At 31.4% G+C, this 19,110-nt stretch overlaps 1 protein-coding gene across 1 annotated transcript in view; it reads left to right on the top strand.

Moving 5' to 3' along the window:
* SI (sucrase-isomaltase) overlaps window positions 1–19,110 on the top strand; it is a 102,256-nt gene that overhangs the window by 26,134 nt on the left and 57,012 nt on the right. The window contains exons 14-22 of the mRNA XM_005546292.3: window positions 4,051–4,135; window positions 4,671–4,788; window positions 6,877–7,048; window positions 11,899–12,015; window positions 14,331–14,485; window positions 15,462–15,546; window positions 16,310–16,366; window positions 17,289–17,413; window positions 18,847–18,935. Of these exons, the coding sequence (XP_005546349.3) occupies window positions 4,051–4,135; window positions 4,671–4,788; window positions 6,877–7,048; window positions 11,899–12,015; window positions 14,331–14,485; window positions 15,462–15,546; window positions 16,310–16,366; window positions 17,289–17,413; window positions 18,847–18,935 (1,003 nt within the window). The remainder of the gene's footprint in view (window positions 1–4,050; window positions 4,136–4,670; window positions 4,789–6,876; window positions 7,049–11,898; window positions 12,016–14,330; window positions 14,486–15,461; window positions 15,547–16,309; window positions 16,367–17,288; window positions 17,414–18,846; window positions 18,936–19,110) is intronic.

The following is a 19,110-nucleotide window of genomic DNA, read 5'->3' as shown; positions in this document are numbered from 1 at the left end:
TGATATCACACCACTAATAACCAGCAATTGGTAGAAATAAAAAAAAATACTGTTATCTTGAGCTTTATTTTAAGTTCTAGTTCTTGTATTATTTAACTGATACTGAAAGTTTCTAAGTCTTTTATTTTTTTCCTAGTTAGGAGCCACTTTGATTACAGCAAAGTTACAAGTATAAATAATACTGTAGGAATAGTGAGACAGAGCCTGATTGTGTTATAGAAAGACAGAATATTGCATTTCTTGCATTCATTGAAAACTGAAATTCCTGATTGACCTCCAAAGTGTGGGAGAGGAGGTTATCTGAGAAAGGCAGAGTATTTCCAACACTGATACAGAAGCATTGTAACTAAGCCTTAAACACACAAACAAAAAAACACAACATAAAAAGCAGTGCAATTTCAAAGATCAGTGAACTTCAGTGAACTAATACATATCATGGATAAACAGTGGATATTTTACTTCTAGCTATTAGTTAAATACTTGCCATATCACACTGCTAAGCAGTTTATCTAATTATTTCACTTTCTTTGGATTATTGTTTCTGATCCACCTAAAACAAGTTGTTATTCAACTGATAAAGTTTTAGATTTATGTCAAGTATAAAAATAGTTTTATAATTTACTATATTTGTAGTTTAGTTCCATGCTAATATTTGTGAATTTTAAGTTTAAATATTAAAATCACTTTGGGAAATGATGTGAGCTTAATTGTCATTGAAATATTGTTTTTGTGTATAAAATATAATAAATTTGAATTCTCTTTTTTATGAGAGATAATTCACTAATAGTTGAGAAACAAAAGCCTACTGTACTTAGTATACTTAAGACCAAAGCTATGATTTCAAAACAAAAGTGTTAGTCAATATTTTAAAAATTAAAATATCATTTCCATTTTTTGAATACATATGCATGTTTTGATATCATGTTGTTATTTTGGTTCTATTCTTAAAAATCTAATAAGAAAAATTATTCAATGAAAAAACTGAATAATTTAATGCATAGTATTTGGAAACATAAATTTTATTAAGAAGATATGTCCAAATAATTTTATATATCCAAATAGCTAGAAGCGTATTTGGTTATATTCTTTCTACATTTCATGTAATTCTTATAAAAATGAAATTCTTTTACAATTTTTTTAAAAAAACAGGGCTATATTTATCTAGATTTAGTTTAAATGTGAGTATAAAATGCCATCAGAATACTATCACAATTTTCAAGCAATTTTAAAGAAGCTTGAGGTACATTCTCAGAAACAAAGTTGACAATTTTTTTTTTTTTTTGAGACTCAGTCTTGCTCTGTCACCCAGGCTGTAGTACAGTGGCACTATCTTGGCTCACTATAACGTCCGTCCCCTAGGTTCAAAAGATTCTCCCTGCCTCAGCCTCCCGAGGAGCTGGAATTACAGGTGCACTTCACCACGCCCGGCTAATTTTTGTATTTTTAGTAGAGACAAGGTTTTACCATGTTGGCCAGTCTGGTAGGTAACGCCTCAGCCTCAAAAAATAGTTTTTAATAGACTTAACATGATTTGAATGACACCTACATAACTTTAGATGTGCTTATTACTATCAGTCTACTGAGGCTTTTGCCTCATGACTACAATGTTCCAAATCTACTTGTTGTAATATTAAAAATGTTAATTTAATGCACTGGTATCTAATATTAAATAACTATAGTTTCACTTAAATCATTTGGATATGTTAGAGAATTAAAGTGCTTTTATAATTTTCAAAATGCCACTTAAAAATACACTATAATAGACAAATTCTTTTAAATATGTGTAATAAGTTTAATTTAATACTGTCTTGCTATATAGACATACTTTAGACATATTTAAGGAAGGTTACTAAAATATTAAATGGCATGCTTTATGTAAAATATGGTTAAAATTATGAAAAATGTTATTTTTTTGACTCAGCAGGCTAAAAATATATATTATTGGTTCAAAAAACTATTTCCCCTTTTATTGTGAGTTGGCAAAATAATCACATTCTGATTCAATCATGTAAAAATGGTCATAAAATAAAACTTTTAAATATTTTTGTCAATTATTTTCAGTAAAACCAATTAATTTTTTTTCCAAAAAAATTTGTTCATCCTTAAATTACATAATAATGTTTACTTTCAGTGATGAAAGATTTTGTGAAATTTATGGCAAATTTACACATATGTAGCTCAAATATAAATGATATTAATATCATAGTTGAGTGTTTTGCCCTTGTAATTCCTCAACTATACTATATACCCGGATGTTAAAATTGTTTAGAAAAAGACTCTTAAAATTTAAAATAATGCAGCTCACTATTCCCAAATTATACATTTCAGCAGCAATTTTTTAAAACTTGAATTTTATTGATGGAATCATGAAGAAAAATGTAGTTTACCTACATTTATTTCCTGTATATACCATTATTAATTTCTACTGGACATAGGAAACAAAATTGAATATAACATTCCAGACAATTTCAAAAAAATAACTAAATGTAGCTTTAGGTATTTTGTACTTCGGAATAACTATATTAATTTCTCTCATTTCTGCTCACTCTGAAAACATTTGGGAAGTGGAAATATATACCATTTAAATCTGTCATGATAACAAATCTATTGTTTTTTCCCTTGAGCACTATTAATTTATCATTTCAATTCCATGTATCAAATTTCCTTAGCTTCTTTTTATATCCACAGTCTAGACACTTTTATGAGAATATTTTGAGAATAACAGAATTGACTAATCATATTGAGTGGGCTTCGGTCAGAAGAACTCAATATTTAGGGAAGCTTTTGCAAACTAAATCAGTCTAGTTGTAGTTATAATTTTATGAAAGAAATGTCTAACTATAATACAAATGATTCACCATTACATTTTTAAAATTATTTTATTAGTGTCTTTAAGTGACACCATCAGTCTCAGATCTTTTCTAATCTGTTGATAAATATTATCTATTTGGGGAGTCTCAGAAAGCAGTATAAAAGATAGGTTTAACGATTGTAAAGTTAATATAGGAGTGTTAAGGTTAAAGGGAGGATTGAAAGCTGAAATAAGAGGGGAAGGATTCAAAAAGGTGAAAAGCAGTGAGTCTTAAAATATGGGCATGATGTAGATGGGGAAAAGGAAATGTAATTAAGAAAATCTACTTTTTCTGAGTGAAGTAAAATTACCAGAGAGACAAGGATGTGACTGAATGTGATGCCTTTATATGAAAGGAGACAATTTATTATACAGATGTGAAAAACAAGGCTTATAGAAGTCCTCGACACAGATTGCAGAGAAGAAAGACAAAACACGTATTTCTTGAGTATATGTTTGGTAATATATGATTTTATAAAATTTATTTTTTTTAGTGCAAAGACTTAACTGGTTTATGGTCACACAGCTCGTAGGTAGTGGGACAAGATTGGGGCCTGTGTTAAAATGGCTAGAAAATCCATGAACATAATATCCCACCACTATTTCTTCAAGAGCTGTTTAGGTCTTGGTTCTCAGAGTGTGATCGTGCTGACCTAGGTTTCCCTGAGTGTTTCAGAGATTCTGTGAGGCCATAACTATTTTAATTAAAACACTAAAGTCTATTTGCCTTTTTAAAACTTTCATTCTTTTATGAGTGTATAGGAGCTGTTGGTAGGCAAATTTTGCCTCTAGCAATGTGCTTAGCACATCATAGAAACTAGATAAAGGTTAAATGAAACAAAATACATTGAATCAATGGATATGCAAAGAATGTGTATAATAATGGACTCATAATGAGAAGACTAACAGCTATTTGGAAATGACTTAATACTTACAAGTAATATCATATATATATATAAAATCAAAACTAGATACATGAACTACATTTTGATTGTTTAAAATCTCTCTATCCCATCTAAGATACTTATCTGATACAGGCATTCTGTTTATTTTTAGGTTGTTAGCTTATATTTATCTTCTAGGAATTAATGAGCATTATGGTTATCTTATATGAAACATTTTCAAAGAACTAGAGAGTTTCTGCTAATAGGATTTGTAATTATGTAAAATCTGCAGTTCTTCATTTTGTATCCATTCAGGACATGAATGAAGTTTCCAGCTTTATTCAAGGTTCAACAAAAGGATGCAATGCCAACAAATTGAATTATCCACCTTTTACTCCTGGTAAAATTTATTTGGTTATCTAATTACTGTTTTAATTTAGAATAATTTTCTGTTTTGCTGGTAATTTCTAGTATATATTTCTAAATTACAATTTTTGGTATAGTTTTAAAACCATAAAATCAACTTGTTTATTTTTTCTTCAGCCAAATATTCTCTGCCTAAGATTGTATTAAAATAGACTAATCTATTATAAGGCTTTAAAATGGGTCCATAAATATATGATGTACAATATAGTTGGGTGTAGGTATATTTCTATATTGTTAAAGGCTATTTTGTTATTGAAGTTAGAAAACAGAGTATTTACCAATGTAAATATAAATCTAATAGTTAATCCAAGTTTAGCAAGAGTGAAAGATGAGGACCTAATTGGAACGTAGTTTAGGTTTAACTGAATTGTCCTTTTTCATCATTTTCGACCAAATATGGAATTTCATAGCACAAATGAAATGGGATATAACATTTATGATGGAAAATATATATTATAATGTTTATAATGGAAAAATATAAGAAATGTTTCTTATGTATTTTCTCAAAGATATTCTTGACAAACTCATGTATTCCAAAACAATTTGCATGGATGCTGTGCAGAACTGGGGGAAACAGTATGATGTTCATAGCCTCTATGGATACAGCATGGCTATAGCTACAGAGCAGTAAGTGAAATTGCATTCAAATAATTCTTTCATATTTATTTTTTTTTAAAGTTTTTGATAATTTATCAATGTATTAATAGGAAATAGTAAAGTTAAGAAAAAGAAAGATAATATTTTATGCCTGCTGAAAAGTTACGGCATTCATAATATCAGTTCTCTTACTAATATTCGTGAATTTGGGACTCATTTATTAAGAATGACGTGGTCGGCTGGGTGCAGGGGCTCACGCCTGTAACCCCAGCACATTGGGAGGCCGAGGCAGGCAGAGCACCTGAAGTCAGAAGTTTGAGAACAGTCTGGCCAACATGGTGAAACCCCATCTCTATTAAAAATACAAATCTACCTGGGAGAGGTGGCGGGCTCCTGTAATCCCAGTTACTTGGGAGACTGAGGCAGAAGAATAGTTTGAACCTGGGAGGCGGAGGTTGCAGCGAGCCGAAATCGTGCCACTACACTGCAGCCTGGGAGACAGAGCTAGACTCAGTCTCAAAAAAAAAAAAAAAAAAAAATTGACTATTTATATGTATTTTATATATATATATATATATATATATATATTTAACTGAGACCCTTTATTTTAACTCCTAGATTTAAATTATCCTTTTATCCTTCAAAATTTTACCGTTTCTGAATATAACTGTGTTTTAAGCTTGAATCTCACAACTGACCTGGGAAAATATTGCCCCAGGAACAGGTCTTTAACTATTTTTCAAAAAGAATGATTTTAATTAAAACATAGTTTTCTAATTAATATCCTTCTAAGTAATATTCTAGTATATTTTTTATAAAATATGATATTAAACAAAAGAAGAAAACAATAATATGTTCATTATCTGCTAATTTTCAAGCATCGTTTATGGTCCTGTGATATTATAGTCAATAAACCCAATACTGTTTTCAATATACTTACGATTTTCTCATAATTAAACAGTTATGATTGAGTGTTTATTCAAATTTATATTTTTTCTGGTCCTAAGTCATACTGATACTCAAACTCTTGAACACTGTCTTCATGGTGTTAATTTACTTTGTAAACTCAATAGAGTATTACATGTAGCGGTGTTTAACTTAATATATCCTAGGAAAGAAAAAATAGGCTATGTTTCAATATAATAAAGATTATAACATGGAAAAGCACTTGAGAATATAGTTACCCATTTCCTAATTGCTTCCAATTATGAAAACATTATAAATAATAGTTGTGTAACATGAGTGATGCTTGTAGTTGTGGACAGTGGTTAACTTCTAGAAACAAACAAACAAAACCCTCTTAAATACTTTTTATCCCTACCTTGTCTGCTAATATTTGAAGATGTAGAAATGAATATATAATTGGAGTCACCACACTACAAAAAGTGTATTGGGTTCAAGTTCAGGTATAATATTTTCTATTTATAAGGGAATTCAATTAGTTTAAATCATATATTTCAAAAACAAATGCTGAGTGGATACCAAATGCACATGTTTATTTAATTAATTTGGTAAAGGATGATTGGAGTCATTCAAAATTTAGTGATTTCTAAAAGTTCCCTTTCACTATATTTTACCGGAATATATTTAAATAAGTAAATATTAGTAGTGACATACAAAATTGATATGTAATTTTGACATAATTATTATAAATATTATGACATAATGCATTAGTCCATTTTCATGCCACTGATAAGGCATACCTGAGACTGGGCAATTTACAAAAGATTTACTGGACTTACAATTCCACATGGTCGGGGGGCCTCACAATCATGGCGGAAGACAAGGAGGATCAAGTAACATCTTATGTGGATGGCAGCAGGCAAAGAGAGAGTTTGTGCAGGGAAGTTCCCATTTCTTTAAAACCATCAGATCTCATGGGACTCATTAACTATCACAAGAACAGTGCAGGAAAGACCTGCCCCCATAATGCAATCACCTCCCATCAGGTTTCTCCCACAACATGTGGGAATTGTGGAAGTTACAATTCAAGATGAGATTTGGGTGGGGACACAGCCAAACTATATCACATGGCTTGGAATTATGAAATTTTATAATCTAAATGCCAACTTTATTTTTAAAAATAATTTTTATTAATTAATTTGGTTTTATTTTTAGAGCTGTACAAAAAGTTTTCCCTAATAAGAGAGGCTTCATTCTTACCCGCTCAACATTTGCTGGATCTGGAAGACATGCTGCACATTGGTTAGGAGACAATACTGCTTCATGGGAACAAATGGAATGGTCTATAACTGGAATGCTGGAGTTCAGTTTGTTTGGAATGCCTTTGGTAAGACAGTTGCATACAGTATTCCTCATAAAAGCAACAATTATGTTAATTTTTAATGTAATCTTAATGAATTTTAGTAAAATGATCAAAAGGTATGTTACAGAAATAATTCAGCTTTTTATTTTTATTGAGTTTATGAAGAAAATAAGAATACAGATGGCATCTATAATTTTCATACCATTAAAGTGAGAATGTAGTACTAATAAAATTCAGTGAAATCAGGATAATTGAGGAAAACAAATATAAATATAAACGCAGCATAGAAAAGCTTATATAAAAGATATAAAGAAAAAAATAAGGTGGTGAAGAAAAGTTCAAATATATTGGTTATAAAAATAAATGTCAGAAGTCTAAGTGTATTTAAAATACTAGATTACCAGTTTAGATTTTAAAAGATAATCTTTTGTTTAGAATATAAAACATAAGAACAGAAAAAAATGTTTAAAATTTCAAAAGTGGAGAAAATGTGTACTAGGAATTGCGAACATAAAATATCTGAGAAGTCAAACTCTATCAAACAAAAAAAAAGTAGTATCCAATGTTGATATTCAAGACTAAAGAGAGACACTACATAACAAAAATAAGGTAGAAAGTATTATAAAACTGTAGTGATTTGTTTTTGTTCACATGCACAAATAAAACAAACACCAAAAACCCAATCAATAAAAGTAACACCCCCCCCACACACAATCTTGTGTTTGAAAATTGAAAAATAGGCTGGACAAGGTGGCTCACTTCTATAATCCAGCACTTTGGGAAGTCGAGGTAGGTGGATTACTTGAGGTCAGGAGTTTGAGACCAGCCTGGCAAACATGGTGAAACCCTGTCTCTACCCAAAATACAAAAAGCTGGGCATGATGGCAGGCACCTGTAGTCCTAGCTACTGAGGAAACTGAGGCAGGAGAACCGTTTGAACCTGGGAGGTGGAGGTTGCACAGAGCCAAGATTGGGACTCACATTTTTGAGACCCTGTCTGAAAAAAAAATTGAAAAACGTATTATCAAATTCATTCATGAGTCAAAGATAAACTGAATAGAATTAAACAAACAAACAAAAAAACCTTAGAAAATTAACTTTTAACAATTTTACTTATTAAATCTTGGGAAATTTCAGCTGCTAGTATTTAAAGAAAAACCTACTGATTTAAATACTTAAAAAGAAAGACACGCTTAACAATTAGTGAAGTGCATGAATTTAAAAAGTGGAAAAAGAAAAACAATAAACCTAAAGAAAGATATAAGTAATTAAGCTGAGAGAAAAAATTAATGCAATGTAAGCAAAATCTCTAGAGGAAAAATTTTAAAATACAAAGGCAGTTCTTCAAAACTTTTAATAAAATAGACTAATTTATAGCATATTTGTTAAAAAGGAAGGAAAAACAGGCAATATTCAAATGTATTTTAGTATAAGGTGTCATTTATTATAACAACCAATTAATAAACCATAACCAACAGTCAATATTAAAACTAAATGTAGGACTTTTTGAGAAAATGTAAGTGATAGCTAAGTAAATTAAATATATACCCTGTTCAATAATAAGAAGACTCAATATATTAGGAATAGGCATTCTCTACAAAATGTTATCAAAGTTTTGTGGAATTCCAATTTAAACAATAAAAGGGATTTTGGGAAACATAAAAGATGACTCTAAACTTCATATGGAAAACAATACATTTTAAAGAAGTAGAGAAAAAGAATGAGGATTAGTTCTAACCAGATAAAGCTACAATTATTAACACAACAATACTGGACTGTGAATATGCAAATAGATTAACAGGGCAATATAAGACACAGGCCCATGCATATATACTTTGTTAAATGACAGCACTGAAGGAAAGTATCAACTATTTACATGGACTATTGACTCAGTATTTAAGAAACAATATACACCCCAATCAGACGTAGATTTGGTCTTTTCAAAAGAAGACATTCATACGGCCAACAGACACATGAAAAAATGCTCATCATCACTGGCCATCAGAGAAATGCAAATCAAAACCACAATGAGATACCATCTCACACCAGTTAGAATGGCAATCATTAAAAAGTCAGGAAACAACAGGTGCTGGAGAGGATGTGGAGAAATAGGAATACTTTTACACTGTTGGTGGGATTGTAAACTAGTTCAACCATTATGGAAAACAGTATGGCGATTCCTCAAGGATCTAGAACTAGATGTACCATATGACCCAGTCATCCCATTACTGGGTATATACCCAAAGGATTATAAATCATGCTGCTATAAAGACACATGCACACATATGTTTATTGCGGCACTATTCACAATAGCAAAGACTTGGAATCAACCCAAATGTCCATCAGTGACAGACTGGATTAAGAAAATGTGGCACATATACACCATGGAATACTATGCAGCCACAAAAAGGATGAGTTTGTGTCCTTGTAGGGACATGGATGCAGCTGGAAACCATCATTGTTAGCAAACTATCACAAGAACAGAAAACCAAACACCGCATGTTCTCACTCATAGGTGGGAACTGAACAATGAGATCACTTGGACTCGGGAAGGGGAACATCACACACTGGGGCTTATCACGGGGAGGGGGGAGGGGGGAGAGATTGCATTGGGAGTTATACCTGATGTAAATGACGAGTTGATGGGTGCTGACGAGTTGATGGGTGCAGCACACCAACATGGCACAAGTATTCATATGTAACAAACCTGCACGTTATGCACATGTACCCTAGAACTTAAAGTATAATAAAAAAAAAAAGAAAGAAACAATATAAAATGTGTCAGTTTCTCACATCGTGCACAATAAACAGTTCCAGATAGATTTAGGGACCTATGTGTGTAACATAAACTTTATCCATTTCAGAAGAAAATATAGAAAGATAAATTTATGACATCAGGTTAGAGAAATAATTACTTAAGCAGAATACAAGGAGAACAAATCTTATGGGAAACACGTATAAATTTGACTACAGCAAAATGAAAACTTCTGTTCCTCAAAAGACCATTTGAAAAGTTAAAAATTAAAGCAACTCACCAGGAAATGTTATTTTCAATTCACATAGTTGATAAATGATATTCAGTTTGAAGTGCCTACCTTAAATCTATAAAAAATTAAGAACAATAGAAAAGAAGTAAAAGATATAAACAGGAAATTCTACAGAAAGAGGAATCTATTGGGACCCAATAAAAATATGAAAAAGTTCTCAACTTCCCTGTAATCAGAGAAATGCAAGTAAAAACCATGGTGAGATATATTTTATGAAGAAAGATGATAAAAATTTGTCTGAAAAATATCAAGAATTGGCAAGAAAATGAATAAGGGGAACCTTCATGTGCTATTATAGTGCTTGCAAATGGTTACAAACAGTTCTGATTATACAATGCACATTATAAATAAAAAAGAAAAATAATCCTGTGTATGTACACCATAGAGTAAGAACACATTTTTTACATATTCACAAGGATATCTATACAGGGTGAGTACCCCCTATCCAAAATATGTGGGACCAGAAAGTTTTCAGATTTCAGGTATTTTCAGATAATTTAGTGTTTACATATATGCAACAAAATGTCTTAAAGGAGTAAATTTATGTTTCGTATACATCTTACACACATAGTGTGAAGGTAATTTTATATGATTTTGTTGAGGAAACAGTTTTGACTGCAACCTGTCATTTGAGGTCAGGTATGGAACTTTCCACTTCTGGCATTATGTTGGCACTCAAAATGTTTTTTTTTTTTGAAGCATTTCAGATTTTGAATTTCTGGATTAGGAATGTTCAGCCTATATATAAATTTCACAGAAGAATTTTTATACTCGCTGGGCGCGGTGGCTCAAGCCTGTAATCCCAGCACTTTGGGAGGCCGAGACGGGCGGATCACAAGGTCAGGAGATCGAGACCAGCCTGGCTAATACGGTGAAACCCCGTCTCTACTAAAAAATACAAAAAACTAGCCGGGTGAGGTGGCGGGCGCCTGTAGTCCCAGCTACTCGGGAGGCTGAGGCAGGAGAATGGCGTAGACCCGGGAGGCGGAGCTTGCAGTGAGCTGAGATGCGGCCACTGCACTCCAGCCTGGGCGACAGAGCGAGACTCCGTCTCAAAAAAAAAAAAAAAAAAAAAAAAAAAAGAATTTTTATACTCATGAGTTCCCATACATTGGAGAACTAGAGCAACATTAATACAACTGAATCTCACACAAAAAGGAAATTTCATTACAATGCATACAACATGTCATTTATACAGTTAAGAAAGCATGCAAAACAATGCTATATAGTGTTTATAGATACATATATACTTACACGGAAAAAATAAAGAAATATTTGTAAATGGTAAACACTAAATTCAGGATAATATTTTCTGGAGAGTCCTTGAATAAGGATAATGCGGTCTTATATGGGTACACATTGTGCAAAGCAGCTCAATTTTATTTGGAATAATTAATTTCAAAGCTCAACATGAACACATGGTCACAGTTTGTTATTATTTTATTCCTACAGTTATATATTATACTATAAATAGGAAAAATCAGATCGAAGAAGGTTAGTTTGGGATTAAGAAGCAACATATTTTAATACAATAATTTCATCTTTTACAATGAATTAATGAGAACATCAAAATAGAAAATGAGTAAAATGTAAATACAAAAGGCAAAGAAAATGCATAAAGGGACAATGAAGGAAACTTGTAAAATAATGCAACTAGAGACAAGGATGGAGCAAAAGTGGAAAATAAATTAGTTTAAGGAAGTGCATATAAAAGGAGTAAAGCAAATTGTAAATAATGCACATTAATCAGTTGAGGCATACAGTGTGATGCTCTAGCCAAATTTGAGAATCTTAATATTATAAATAGTAAATATATTTGTTATTTAGGTTGGAGCAGATATCTGTGGATTTGTGGCTGAAACCACGGAAGAGCTTTGCAGAAGATGGATGCAACTTGGGGCATTTTATCCATTTTCCAGAAACCATAATGCTGATGGATATGAAGTAAGTGCCTCTTGTTCTCCATGTTGTGAAATAAAACACAACCATAGTTTTTATTAATCTCCTTAAATTAAATCTATACAGTATATGGTCTGAAAGATTGCAGCATTATTTTATTTATTTTTTTTTGAGACGGAGTGTCGCGCTGTCGCCCAGGCTGGAGTGCAGTGGCGCGATCTCGGCTCACTGCAAGCTCTGCCTCCCGGGTTCACGCCATTCTCCTGCCTCAGCCTCCTGAGTAGCTGGGACTACAGGCGCCCGCCACCGCGCCCGGCTAATTTTTTGTATTTTTAGTAGAGACGGGGTTTCACTGTGGTCTCGATCTCCTGACCTTGTGATCCGCCCGCCTCGGCCTCCCAAAGTGCTGGGATTACAGGCGTGAGCCACCGCGCCCGGCAGCAGCATAATTTATAAAGGATTGTTAGAAGTCCCTTTCTCAAGTCCTATAAATATTTTGTATATTCTTACATTTTAAAAAAAGGGTTAAATAAGGAAATCATGAAATGAAATGTAGTCACAGCACAAATATCTTAGTTGAGACTAACGCATACACTGTACAAATGTATTAGATTACCAGTATTTTAAATTAGAGCCAAAGCTTTTAGAGTATGAATTCTTGGATTCTAACAATGTAAGTTCCAGATAACTTTTATATGAAGAAAAGTTATAATATACTGTAATGGATTTCGAGTTTTTGTTTAATTAATATGAAACAAGAATTTAAAGATACCCACAAAACAATTACAGTCCAGTGTCTTTCAATAATAAATAGAACTGGAATGAATACATAGGGACAAAAACAAAACTAACACTTTTAGAACACAGTTTTGGACTGGTAGGAGCAGAAGTGCAAGACAGTACAAAGCTAGTCTACCAGCCCTGGGAACTCAGGATACTGTTGGCTCATCATGATAAGCATGTTTTTCAGAGAGAATAATAAAATTCAGTTAAACTATTACGTCAATTAAGTACATATTGGTTAAGAAACCATTCAATGTTTACACACTGGTTGCATACAGGGCTTATATTGTGTTTGAGAAGAGACACAACTACTGAGCTCAGCCTGGAGAGAGGCATGATCAAAAAGAATTAAAAGGTACAAATTGGAGATTAGTTTCTTCTTAATACACCTAAATGATATTTTCAGGAAATGTGCATCCATGGGAGATTTTGATAGAAATTGCATGACACTCCATGTTCATAGAAATTGCATGACACTCCATGTTCATTTGTGTTCTCCAAAATGCTGATGATAAGACAGAAATAAATTTTGAAATTTATTGGTGAAATAATGTGAATAACAAAGAGAGTGAGCATGAGAAAGTGGGGAGAGCCTGCAGACCACGGTTCAGGTCTGAACTTGATGAAGGTGAAGGGAAGGTGGTTTGGGAGGGAGAATTCCGAATTGCAGTCTAGTTCTAACCAAGTTTCAGTCAGGTGAGTGGGGAGTCCTTAAGGGAAAGCTGACCATTGACCTTTCTTGCATCTCCCAGGAATGGGTCTGCATCGTGTTCTTACTACACTCATTTAAGGCTGGGAGCAGCATTGAGAAACATGGTTTTCAGTGCAAACTTAATAGTGGATTCAGGGAGACAGTAGTTGAGGTCTTCAGTTAATATGGTTACCAAAAGCAGGAGACCTAAACCGGCTTGTCCATATCAGTGTTACTTGGCTGAAGGAGTCACTTATCTAGCCTGAGCTCAGTAGAGAGACTGCACTTCAAATTGTAAGTCTACAGGCTGTCCAGGTAGCTCTGTTTCCTGTGTTCCTGAGCCAGCAACCTACCTGTGATAATTCTAATAGCAATGGCACAAGACAGTAAGTCCTTAGGCAAGTCTATTTCAAGCCTCTGCTTTAATGTATCACATATAATAACATCCTATTGGCCAGAGTGGATTGCATGACTGAGCGCCAAGTCAAAGCGTGGGTAGGTACACTCTACCTTCACTGGTAGGGATTACAACATTCCATGATAAAGGCTGTGGGTACAAGGAAGCATGAAACATTGATGCCAATAATTCATTCTACCACAATTACAAGATAAAAATTCTCTTTTGTTAAAAAATATTTATTTTTTCTGTGGCAATACTTCAAATATGTTGAATTGTCCACTTCAAAACTAAGTTTAATTAAAACATATAACAAAACCTAGACATATTCATTCAAACACTTTGATGATGAAATTGGAATAATTTTAATTTCTCATAAACAAGCTGAAATTTATGTAGTTTGCTTTAAAAAGCAGATTAAAATGCTTCTACTTTAATTTTCACTCATATTTTAGCTTTCTTATTTTAATTTCTCTTTCTATCTCACAGCATCAGGATCCTGCATTTTTTGGGCAGAATTCGCTTTTGGTTAAATCATCAAGGCACTATTTAACTATTCGCTACACCTTATTACCCTTCCTCTACACTCTGTTTTATAAAGCCCATGTGTTTGGAGAAACAGTAGCAAGACCAGTTCTTCATGAGTGAGTACTACGTACAATAATTATAATAATACTTTTTAAAGTATTTTCAAACTTATACAGAAAAGATTAATAGAGATAAATCAAGATATAAATTAAATTTCTGATGCTTGTTTTTACATTTGTATAGATGATTTGAAGAGCTTTATAATGATACTAGTAAATATAATTAATTGGATAATATTTAGGTAGAAATTAGAGAATTAAATAGAACTTACAAGGAAAAGATATAAAACATGTTAGGATATTACATCAGTAAGAAAGATTAAGCATAATATTATTAAAAATATATCAACTAAATATTGAAACAATAAACTAAACATAGATCAAGAGTACAGTATAGTACTTACTAAAAAGGGAAATTGTGTTTATCTTTGCATATATCTTTGACTGGAGTGGGGCCTTTCTGTGATGAATGACTTAAAGATCCTTTTAAATTCAGGTAAAAACTAGAGTTTACCATGAAAAAGCTCTAAGTGAAGAAAGTAGAATATGAAAGATTTCCTATACTTTATGAATCTATCTTATAGGAGAAAATAATTAAACAGAAGAGTTTTTGTATAAATAAAAGGTAACCTTGTCATCTATGATAGATTTTTCTGAGTACGAGATAAATTTATTTTCTCCTTCTCTTTTCTTCCTTCTTTCTTCCCTTCCCTCCCTGCTTTCTACTTTCCTTCCCTTTGTTCCCGCCCCTTCCTCCTATCCTCCCTCCCCTCCTTCTTTCCTTAATTTCTTCCTTTTCCTTTCTCCCTCTTCTACTCCCCGCTTCTTCCTTCTTCCCTTCCTCCCTTCCTTCTTGAATGTCAGATGAATAATAAAGTATGTAAGAACTATGGATTCAAAATGTCATCTGAAACAAGCACAATTCAAGATAATAACAATTCCCAGGAAAAAAACTGAAAAGATAAACTGAACCAGGAATTTGGCTAAATTTATTTTTTCATTATTATACTTTAAACATTGTCATTGTTCTTAGGTTTTATGAAGATATGAACAGCTGGATTGAGGACACTGAGTTTTTGTGGGGCCCCGCATTACTTATTACTCCTGTTCTAAAACAGGTAGGCTCTACAGGTTTAATAACCTTATTGTTTAAACTGAAGTTTGTACAACTAAATCGACCCTACATTACAAAACATCTGAATAATAGATGATACTCAGTGGATTGTTTCAAGCTGATAAATATCAAGTTGGAATTCTATGATGTGAAACAAATTTCAAAAAGTTATAAAAATATTAAGTAGATCTATGCTTACCAAATATGTAATATCTAACTGGGGACAGGAAAATTATATGAAGTTATTGTTCTCCTGAAAAAAAAAAACTATATTATAGAATCAAAATCAAATCATAATAACAAAGGGCTCTCATTTAAGTAGACATATACGTTGAAATTGTGCTCAATTGTAAATAAAGAGGAACTGGAAAACTTGCTGATCAGATGAAAATGTTAGAGAAACACTGGAGTGAGTTGGTAATTATTACCTATTTTTAAAAGGTGTATGTGTCCATGGACGTAAACAGAAATAAACATATTCACATTCACAATGACCATGTGGTTTATAACAGTACACATATATGCATACATTATTTTAATTGCTATCTAAATTAATTATTTCTTTACCTCTTTGCTTTTATAAGTTTTATAATATATTATCTAAAGCTAATAAAATAGCATTTTGATTATTATCTATAGGAAATATCGGAGTGTAACAACATAAAGTTTTTTCCCCTTGACTATGAAAACACAACTTAATATTTGACAAGATCCTCTCTGTTAAAAATTGAAATTAAAAAAATACATATTATCTTTCTTTATTTTAGGGAGCAGATACCGTGAGTGCCTACATCCCTGATGCTGTTTGGTATGATTACGAATCTGTAAGTAATCTTAACATACTAATGGACTCACAAGTATATTTTTAAACATTTCTACATAGAAACTTAATTCCATAGAAACTTAACTATATAGCATACATATTTTTAGAATTTCTGTTATTAACTATAAAAAATAATAATTTCAAACTTTAGAAATATGTCAAAATTTTTATAAGTATACCCTTTTTTGCGCATGAGCTAGACTCTAATATGAAGTTATATTATTTAGCATAAATAGATATTATTTATTTTTAAATTTTGGAAATAAAAGTTAGCAGTAATTTAGGAAGGAGTGGCAACTTATTTTAATGCTTTTTCTTATTTTACATATTTATCTTATTGCCAGAAGACTTGAGTACTGAGCTAATCTTACATATTTGTTTTTATATGGTATATTCAAATATTTGAAAAAGGCTTTTATTTCAACCTTGAAAAGGCAAAATAACAGCACTCATATACACCATCCATTTTTCTCAACTAAACAAGACTTTTTGAGCACTATTTATTTTCAATGATATTATTTCGTAAATCACTTACATTGGCTAAGTATACCCTTATTTTTACAGGAATAATGATTTTAAGAAAATCCTTCCTAAAGACATAGTTAACTTTAAACCATAACAAAGAATAAAAAAGCTAATTAAAGTACTGTTAATTATTGTAGAAAGAAAACGAGTCTCTTTATGTTGATTTTTTTTTTTTTATTTTTGAGAAAGTGAACTTACTTTTCCTCTGCTTTGTTCAGCAAACTGGAAAAAAAAAAAAAAAACCTCTCCTAAAGTTAGAAAACAATATATTGTATTCATTTGGATGACATAAATTGCTCATAATAAAAATTGTTTCTATGCATACCTTTTAATTCTTGTGAAATAGAGTTTAAAGTCTTCAATAATATTAAGAATATTTGTAATCTTCCAATTATTAGGGTGCAAAAAGGCCATGGAGGAAACAACGTGTTGATATGTATCTTCCAGCAGACAAAATAGGATTACACCTTAGAGGAGGTTATATCATCCCCATTCAAGAACCAGATGTAACAACAACAGCAAGGTAAAATGAAAAATCATTAACTGAAATCTAAAATAAAATTCAAATTCTAATATTTCATATTTGTGTTAAGAATCAGAGATAATATTTAGCTTCTTCACCTGCAGATATTTGACACACAGAGGTAATACTGAACTATAACCATTGTAGTTATAAAAAGAATGAAATTATTTATATTATTATAAATATCTTGATTTTCAAAATTTCTAATTTACTTAGAAGTTAACTTCCTGTATCAAAAATTTACTCACATTAGCATAATTAAAGATAATATTTGATTCTTAATAAATATACAAAATGTGAATGTTTGTTATATAATTGAGTAAAGTATTTGTTAATTTTTACATATTTGAATTTCCATACATAAATAAATCCCAATGTATTTTTTTCTGCTAAAATGCTTTAAGTTCATAAATGAATGGGATATTTCATGTTAGGTAAAGAGCAAGAGAGAAACTAAATTGCTCACTAAGTGTAAATCTCAGAAATATTTTCTAAAAGTAAAAGAAACTTGAAAATGCTGGTGCTCCATTTCGCATCATTCATTCTGAATACAAAGAGCACAGAAAGTGCCATATTGAATTCACATACTTTTCCCTATTCTGCCACAACCCAACAGGAAGTTACTCTTTATTTCTTACCCTACTGTATTTTCTTCATAACATTAAGAATATCTGAAATTATGTTATTTATTATTTTCTTTTATGTAGTATGTTAGCGATATGCATTAGTAATTAGTAATTTAACTGTTTTGGCATTCTAGAATGTAACTGATTCACGAGTATGTTCTCAAAAAATTGTTATACATGAGAGCTGTAATGACCAACAGCAACATATAACTTGGTAAATGCATACTGGAAGGAATACATCCTATACAGTCCAGGACATGCCTGGACTGTATAGCCTTGGAGATAATATTTTATGGTAAAATATAACTTAAAAACTAACATATTTCTTGACTACATCTCATTTCTCCTGTTGTAATAATTCCATTTATAATATTCTTACAGATTCCACTAAACATTTTTTAAATTTTAATGTTTTTTAAATTTTTTTGCTCATAAGAAGTAGACATTGAGATTTAGGGTTATACAGGTTGAGTTGAGCCTTAATATGACACATTTAATTTTTCTTATTTGAATGAAAATATTACATTGTTTCAATTTTGCAAGTATCTCAGCCTTCAAAAAATCCATTATTGCATTTACATTTATTCTTTTGACTCATTTTCTACATGTATAAAGTACTTCTGTAATCACATAAGAACATTGATATCAGTAAATTATTAATACATATAAATACAAATTTATTGATGTCAATTTTCTTACTGAATTCAGGACCCATAAAACAGACAGGTCAAAGTGGACTTATTTATAGGATATTGTATTATTACGCATTTATTTTGAATCATATATGCATCTAATTTTTCTTAATAGCCGTAAGAATCCTCTAGGACTTATAGTTGCATTAGATGAAAACAACTCAGCCAAAGGAGACTTTTTCTGGGATGATGGAGAAACTAAAGGTAAGTCTGAAAGCGATATGCTTTAAATGTTCATTCTGGTAACTGGAAGTTTTGGCTTTATTGATATAGGTTTTTTCATTTTTAAAATATCACAATTTTTATTTTTAATTCCTAAATTTTTATCTGTTGCAGGTTTTTAGGTTACTTTAAACATTTTACCATTGTTATTTGCTTT

Source organism: Macaca fascicularis, chromosome 2 (assembly GCF_037993035.2).
Source record: "Macaca fascicularis isolate 582-1 chromosome 2, T2T-MFA8v1.1".
Lineage (NCBI taxonomy): Eukaryota > Metazoa > Chordata > Mammalia > Primates > Cercopithecidae > Macaca > Macaca fascicularis.
The sequence above is the reverse complement of the archived record's forward strand: the minus strand, read 5'-3'. Positions and strand labels throughout refer to the sequence as shown.